Source organism: Ceratotherium simum, chromosome 21 (assembly GCF_057802395.1).
Source record: "Ceratotherium simum simum isolate JZ-2026a chromosome 21, ASM5780239v1, whole genome shotgun sequence".
Taxonomy (NCBI): domain Eukaryota; kingdom Metazoa; phylum Chordata; class Mammalia; order Perissodactyla; family Rhinocerotidae; genus Ceratotherium; species Ceratotherium simum.
In genome coordinates this window covers 11,332,267-11,340,172 of record NC_141920.1, presented here as the reverse complement: position 1 = coordinate 11,340,172, position 7,906 = coordinate 11,332,267, and the positions used below count along the sequence as shown (strand labels likewise).

The following is a 7,906-nucleotide window of genomic DNA, read 5'->3' as shown; positions in this document are numbered from 1 at the left end:
AGCGCGGCGAGGGAAGGGGAGGGGTCGGACCGTACCAAATTCGGGGAGAGGGGAATGGTATCTGTGGTTGAGTTCTACTTCTCCTAAAGCCCTCTATATGGTCCCAGTGGAAATATTAGGGACATATAAATCTGAAAGTTCAATTTTAGTGTTGCTTCTGGAACTACATATCTACTTATCACCTTTTCGCAAGCTCCATAGTTTTTTTAGTTTATTCCCGTCGCCAGGAGACGGTAGGCCGGAAACGGAAATGCCTTTCGAGACAACTTCCGGAAGAGGCCGCCATGGCTGCCAGGGAGGAGGTGCTCGCCTTGCAGGCTGAAGTTGCCCAGCGTGAGGCGGAGCTGAGTTCCCTGAAGCAGAGGCTGGCGGCGGCTCTCCTGGCGGAGCAGGAGCCAGAGCGGCTGGTCCCGGTGCCGCCCCTGCCGCCGAAGGCGGCCCTGTCCCGAGATGAGATTCTGCGCTACAGCCGGCAGCTGGTGCTGCCTGAGCTGGGCGTGCGCGGACAGTTGCGCCTGGCGACCGCGTCCGTGCTGGTCGTGGGCTGCGGTGGGCTCGGCTGCCCACTGGCGCAGTACCTGGCGTCGGCCGGCGTAGGCCGCCTTGGCCTTGTGGACTACGACGTAGTAGAAATGAGCAACCTGCCCCGCCAGGTGCTGCATGGCGAGGCGTTGGCCGGCCAGGCCAAGGTCCTTTCGGCCGCCGCCTCGCTGCGCCGCCTCAATTCGGCCGTGGAGTGCGTGCCCTACGCGCAGGCGCTCACGCCAGCCACGGCGCTCGACCTGGTCCGCCGCTATGACGTGGTGGCTGACTGCTCCGACAACGTACCCACCCGCTACCTGGTTAACGACGCCTGTGTGCTCGCCGGCCGGCCGCTCGTGTCGGCCAGCGCCCTGCGCTTCGAGGGCCAGATCACAGTCTACCACTATGACGGCGGGCCTTGCTACCGCTGCGTGTTTCCCCAGCCACCTCCAGCGGAGACCGTGACCAACTGCGCGGACGGCGGGGTGCTCGGTGTCGTAACTGGGGTCCTGGGCTGCCTGCAGGCGCTGGAAGCGTTGAAGATCGCTGCGGGTCTGGGCCCCTCCTACAGCGGCAGCCTGTTGCTCTTTGATGCCCTCAGGGGACATTTCCGCTGTATTAAGCTGCGGAGCCGCAGGCCCGACTGTGCAGCTTGCGGGGAGCGGCCCACTGTGACTGACCTGCAGGACTACGAAGCCTTCTGTGGCTCCTCAGCCACCGATAAGTGCCGCTCCCTGCAGTTGCTGAGCCCAGAGGAGCGAGTTTCTGTCGCCGACTATAAGCGACTTCTGGATTCGGGGTCACCCCACCTATTGCTGGACGTCAGGCCTCAAGTGGAGGTGGACATCTGTCGTTTGCCTCATGCCCTACACATTCCTCTGAAACATTTGCAACGAAGGGATGCGGAGAGCCTGAAACTCTTAGGAGAAGCAATGCGCAAAGGGAAGCAGGGCGCACAGGAGGGCGCGGCTCTCCCCATTTATGTGATTTGCAAACTGGGCAACGACTCCCAGGAAGCCGTGAAGATCCTGCAGTCCTTGACAGCAGCCGGAGAGTTAGACTCTCTAACAGTTCAGGATGTAGTGGGGGGTCTCATGGCCTGGGCTGCCAAAATCGATGGAACATTTCCACAGTACTGAGGTGGCTGGTATAGTCTGACCTGAGAAAGATGTGGATTGCCATATTACCCTAAAGATATATGTATTTGTGTTTTTTTTCAGTAATGTACGGAAGAGCCTGGAATTCAACAACATCTGGGAACACAGACCCCTTCTTATAAGGGGCTTTTTAATAGTAACTCACTGGATGACGTAGTTATTAATGGGTTTTAATACTGAGAACTGCCTGTGTTTTCAGCACCCGGAGGGTGTCTTGAGCATGTGATATAATGTAAGTGACAAGATTTTGTGTTTTAAACTGTAGATCATTTGCCTGTCCTGCCTTTTTTCCAACTCCCACAATCAAAAAGCTCTGTAAATTGTCCATTCAATGCCTGGAATTAAGGTGTAGTAAACTTGGTCTTACCAAATTGATTACAGATGATATAGTTAAGGTCAGGTTATTGTTTACTAAGACATTCTTTGGGTCAGATTTCTACTTCAAATGATGGACTATATCCTACAGAAATAAGTGTTTAAAATGTAAATTGTTTTAATTATCTGGGAAGTCATTAAATATTTTGAGTTAATATCAAAGTGAAATATTTACAGGTTAGCAAAATAAAGGAAACCACCTTTGTAGTCTGTTTCTCTTATAAATTGCTGATTTTTTTTAAGTTAGCTTCAGGATCCACCTTATGATGTACACAAACATTTTCTAAACTGTATTCCATGGATTGGCTTGCTTTGGAATCTTCAAGTCCCAGCCTTCTGCCCTCCCCCTGCCCTTTTTTTCCTATCCAATCTGTTACTTTTATTTTTGGCTTTACTGTATGGCCAGGACCCCAAATATGATATTGAATTAAAGTGGAATAGTGAACATTCTTAGCTCTGTCTCAGTCTCAGGTGAAAAACTTTTGACTATTTGACCAATATTGCATGTTATTGCTTTACTGTCAATAAATACCATTTATCAGATTAAAGAAATTTTTTTCTGTTTATAGTTTGCTATGAGTTTTCATTGAATTCATCAAATGCTTTTTCTCCATTTAAGATTATGGGTTTAACTTTTTTCTCCTGTTGATATAGTGAATTACATTGATTTTTTTTTTATTGTGGAAAAGAAAAACATAAAAATTCACCCTCCCAGCAATTTCCAAGTGTACGCTACAGTATTGTCAAGCACATGCGCATCCAAGAACCCCCCAATCCGACATGACCGAAACTTTACACCCCTGAGCAACTCCTCACTGCTCCCCTTTAATTTGCCTTTCCTATTTTGATTTAATCTGCTTTCTAGCATTTTATGGCAGCGCAAAATGTAGATGTTTTTGTATTTTTAACAACATTTTCATGAAGTGGCGGGTCGTCTCCCTAATTTCCAATATGCAACAAGATTAAAAGTAAAAATCTGGTATGTGAGTGTATATCAGTGGTAAACTGAAGAGCAAACGCCATGTCAAAAGGGGGCCTCTACTCTCTGGCTGACTGTTGCATGCGGGCCTATAATCATCAGAAGTCACAGACGTGAAATCTTTGTATCTCTGGCTTCAAATTTTTAAAGAAGTTTAAAAGTATTGAGGGCCAGACAAAACCCTCTGCAGGTCAGACTGACTGACTAGTTTGCAGCCTCTGATATGGACTCCTGTTTTATTGTAAAAGGATGGTATTGTTTAACAGTCAAATTCAAGTCATCACTTTTTAACTGTGAAACATATTGTAACTCATTTTTTTGAATTAGTGTGCTTCAAGTGTGATAGGCCTTTCTCTGTTATAAAGATGGAGCAGGTTTCTTATAACTGCTTCTCCCAAGGAGTTGTGGAAATAAAGAACTGAGACCCGGATAGGAGAACAAAGATGACTGGCCTGTGTCTTCTTACTCCCAGGACAAAAGCTGATTCTGGTATGTATCAGGAAACAATCAAGTGGAGAGAGAGAGGACTGTTTCATATTGTAAAGACTGATGTCCTAAAGGTAGGCAGTTAGGCAGTTGGGCAGTTTGGGTAGTTCCTGGAAACCTGGTTGTCACTGGGGACAGAAAACAGAAGCTGACTCTGTTTTTGATCAAGTGGGAGAAGAGTTTATTAAAGTGATAGGAGATGCTTTTGAGAATTTTGGGGACAGCCTCAAGGCTATACTTCCAGGAACGATGCCCAAAAGCATGCACAGAACTGGCCTCCTGAGCCCCCGGTCTGTGCTGTGCTGCCCCATCTGGTGCTAGAGGAAACCGCTAGCACAGACTTGCCGTCTCACCTGACCTGGCCCCACTGCCCTCCCAGAAAGCCCGAGCTTCAGCCATGGGGTGGGGGGGGTGGGGGGCGGGCATGAAGCAGACAAACTTTGTATTCTTTTCTGAGTGAGTCTTAATGAGGGCGTGTCTGGTAGGGAGAGCCCAGTCACATGCCTACATACCAGCTGCAAGAGCCGCTGGGAATTTGAGTTCTGACATCTAGAAGAGGGACGCAGAACTCATAATCTGGGATTTTCTCAAATTAGTGAAAGGTTTTTCAAAAGATGAGCTATTAAGAATATGACAGGTACCCACTACAGAACCCAGATCTTTCTATTTGAAATTCTGTTTTCTCTGGGGATTGTGGCCAGGTTTTTAGTTTTAGATGGGATCTGAACTTGATAACTGTTTTCATTTAACAAGCATCAAGTGCCTTAAGTGTACCAGTTACCATTCTAAGTTCTAGGATAAAGATGAGCAAGAGATTTCCTGTTGTCATGGAATTTACATTTCAATGAGGAAAACAAATCAAGTAAATTAGTGATAAGTCCCGTAAAAGAAATGAGACTGATTGATGTATTGGGGTGGGGAAGGAGGAGCTATTTTGGATAGGTTAATTAGGGGAAGCCTCTTCGGAGAAGGGTTGACATTACACCCAAAATCTGAACAGTGAGGAGCCAGTTAGATCTGGGAGAACATCCCAGACTGGGAGAAAAACAAGTGAAAAGACCCTGAGGCAAATAAACTTGGAATGATCAAGAAACTGAAGAGTCAAGTTGGGCTGTGAAGAGTTGGGGAGAGTAGAACTAGGGAGGTTTCCGAGAGAGGGAATGTGTCTTGTAGGTTGTAGACCACAATAGGAATTTGGTTTTTGTTCCAAGTAAAACAACAGCTAACGTATATTGAGCACTTAGTGTGTCATTTGGGATTTGAACCCAGATTGTCTGACTGAAGAGCTGGTGCTCTAAGCACTACGTGACTATACTGATTCTTAGTGCAAACTTTGTAATTGTTTATGTTTCATTATTGGAAAAACTATGCCCCGATCATCACCAAATGGAGAGAGCTTGTATTTCAGATACAATGGAAATGTGAGCTGATGCACTTGGTTTGCAGCCTTCTCTTTAGGGGAGGAACTCCAGAGTGAAATCCTTGGGAGCCCTCTGGCACCCGTGTGTCACATAGGAGATGTCCAGTTAGGAATGAGCCACTGTGGTCAAGGAAAGTGAGACATAAAGTCTCAACGTAAGGAGTCACAGCTGGTAAGTAGAAGGGTTGCCAAGGAGGGGGCTCAAAAAAGGGCAGTAAGTCTCCTGAGAGTGTTCCCAGGGGAGAGGAGGGTTTTTTTTTTTTTTTTTTTAACTCATTTGTTTTTAATTAGCTGCTCCCTCCCACGGCAACAGAGGGTCCCCTCAGCCTGAGGTCAGGTCCATGGCCCAGTTTGCTCTATGCAGGAGATCTCTTTGGTTTTATAGATTGTATCTTCTAAGGGTTCCATAGCTAACATGAGGTAGCCCTGTCCCAGTAATAGTAAAATCTCATCATTTGAAATCATGCACCTGCCTTGTTTCAGGATAATTCTGGAGTCTGTTTGGAATATTAGGAAAACAACTATGGTGCAGGGGTGGGAAAGTATTTTGCAAATAAACTGGGAAAAGGAATTAATTCACATCTTTGATAAACTATAATTTTTGAACTGCTCAGGATTAGAGAGAAAAGCTAATTAAACCAGCCCAGAATTTGGGTGATAAATAGTACATGTGTGTATGTATATATATATATGTATATAAAATATAATATCTAGACATAATTATATACATATATAGGTTACTATGACGTCCTACATATTGACACTGATTCTGGTTCTAATCATTAGTCCAATTGTTCAGGATTTTAAAAACAACAAATTGTGAATTATCTAGGTGTTTTATCCCTGTTAATACCATTTGTTGGACAGGTTGTTGAAGGTAGGGAAAGAGGCTTATATCTTTTTTTTTTTTTTTTGAGGAAGATCAGCCCTGAGCTAACATCTATTGCCAATCCTCCTCCTTTTTTTTTTCCCCCTCTTTCTCCTCAAAGCTCCAGTAGACAGTTGTATGTCATAGTTGCACATCCTTCTAGTTGCTGTATGTGGGGCGCTGTCTCAGCATGGCTGGACAAGCGGTGCGTTGGTGCGCGCCCGGGATCCGAACCCGGGCCGCCAGTAGTGGAGCACACACACTTAACCGATAAGCCACGGGGCTGGCCCCCAAGAGGCTTATATCTTAAAATTTCCCTTCTTGGTGACACCTTAGTTAAAAAGGTGCCAGAGGAGGGTGACATTGATGGAAGATGTTTTGGGCATAATTTTTAATTGGCAGCATTCTCCTTACCCAATGCTTCCGGATGAAGGAGGCCTGAAACGAACTGGAATTTAATAGACTGAAGTTCAGGTGAGTTGAAACAGTTGACTCTTAAGTACAGTAAAACTCCACACCAGGCTTGCTATGTGTAAGACCAAAGGGAGGCAGTGTTTCTACGTCTCAACTTTCTTGTCAACAGAGGTAGGCTCTGGGTTGTCTCCACACTCCCACCTTCTTCCTTGCTGGCAGGTTGGAAAATGTCAGACTCCTTTCCCAGCCTCCCCTGCAGTTTTTGAAGAACCTGCACTTCTTTTCTTTTTTTTTTAAATTTTATTTATTTATTTATTTATCCCCCAAAGCCCCAGTAGAAAGTTGTATGTCATAGCTGCACATCCTTCTAGCTGCTGTATGTGGGACGTGGCCTCAGCATGGCCGGAGAAGCGGTGCGTCAGTGCACGCCCGGGATCCGAACCTGGGCCGCCAGTAGCGGAGCGCATGCACTTAACTGCTAAGCCACAGGGCCGGCCCAGAACCTGCACATCTAAACAATTTCTTCCATCCCATGCAGTTCAGATCTGTCCACTTCTTCCTATCTTCACTGCTGCCACTCTAGTCAAGCCATCTCTCCGTCACATTTATAGCTTTTCAGGAACACACGCACACCATCGGTTGCATCACTGGGTGCCAAGAGCACTATCCACCTTAGGTCTTAAGATAACAAAAGAGGCACCTGTGTATAGCAGGGTCTACCACCTCAAGAAATTTTTGATAATATCAGTACAAAAATGTCCTCTCGGTATTTTTGAGAGCTGTGAAGGAAAGTAGGACTTTTAGATCACAAGTTTCTCTTGGTGACATAATGAACAATAATTAAATATCTCTTTTGCACAGAGCTTAAAGGGATTTGCAAACTCAATAACTACAGGGGCTAGGCAAAAAAATAAAGGAGGGAGGTGGCCAGCTAGGGACCATGAACTAGAGGGCGTCTGGCACATCTAAAACTACTACACAGCTTTAGCCAGCTTTGCCGTGCAGGAATGTGGGTACAGTGTGGCCACATCGTTCAGTCTTTTAAGAAAATCTGAGTATTTGGAGTTTTCTATGAAATCTAATTTTTTTTTTTAAAGATTTTATTTATTCATTTTTTTCCCCGCAAAGCCCCAGTAGATAGTTGTATGTCATAGGTTCACATCCTTCTAGTTGCTGTACATGGGACTCGGCCTCGGGTTGGACGGAGAAGTGGTGCCTCGGGGCGCGCCCGGGATCTGAACCCGGGCCGCCAGCATCACAGCGCATGCACTTAACCGCCAAGCCACGGAGCCGGCCCTGAAATCTAATTTTTAAATATTGAAAATGAATTTAGAAATTCTGAAACTGTTTACCACTGAAAACATACCTGTGGGCTGGATGAAGACTTGAGGCTTAAATAGAATGAAACCATGATTTGGGTCTTGTCTACGTTGGTGGACACGGTGTTACCTGACTGTTGGGGGAAGCCTACAGCAGTTTAACAATTTGGTAACATTTGTATTTTGTGTTTTTCGTTTATACTGTATTTATAGGCTAATCACCTTAGGTGGTTAAAGTTTTGGAGGAAAGTATACGATTTGCTCATTTTAATGTCATGTACATTTAGTATCATGTAAAGTGATTTGAGATTGATATTTTTCAAAAGACTGAAAAATTGGAATTGGGGTGCTACCTGCACTATCAGT

At 45.5% G+C, this 7,906-nt stretch overlaps 1 protein-coding gene across 1 annotated transcript; it reads left to right on the top strand.

Moving 5' to 3' along the window:
• Positions 1-237: 237 nt before the first annotated feature.
• MOCS3 (molybdenum cofactor synthesis 3) lies at positions 238-2,618 on the top strand. Its single transcript, XM_004430271.3, has one exon. The coding sequence runs from the start codon at positions 285-287 to the stop codon at positions 1,659-1,661; it is 1,377 nt and encodes a 458-aa protein (XP_004430328.1). The 5' UTR covers positions 238-284; the 3' UTR covers positions 1,662-2,618.
• The last annotated feature ends 5,288 nt before the right edge of the window (positions 2,619-7,906 follow it).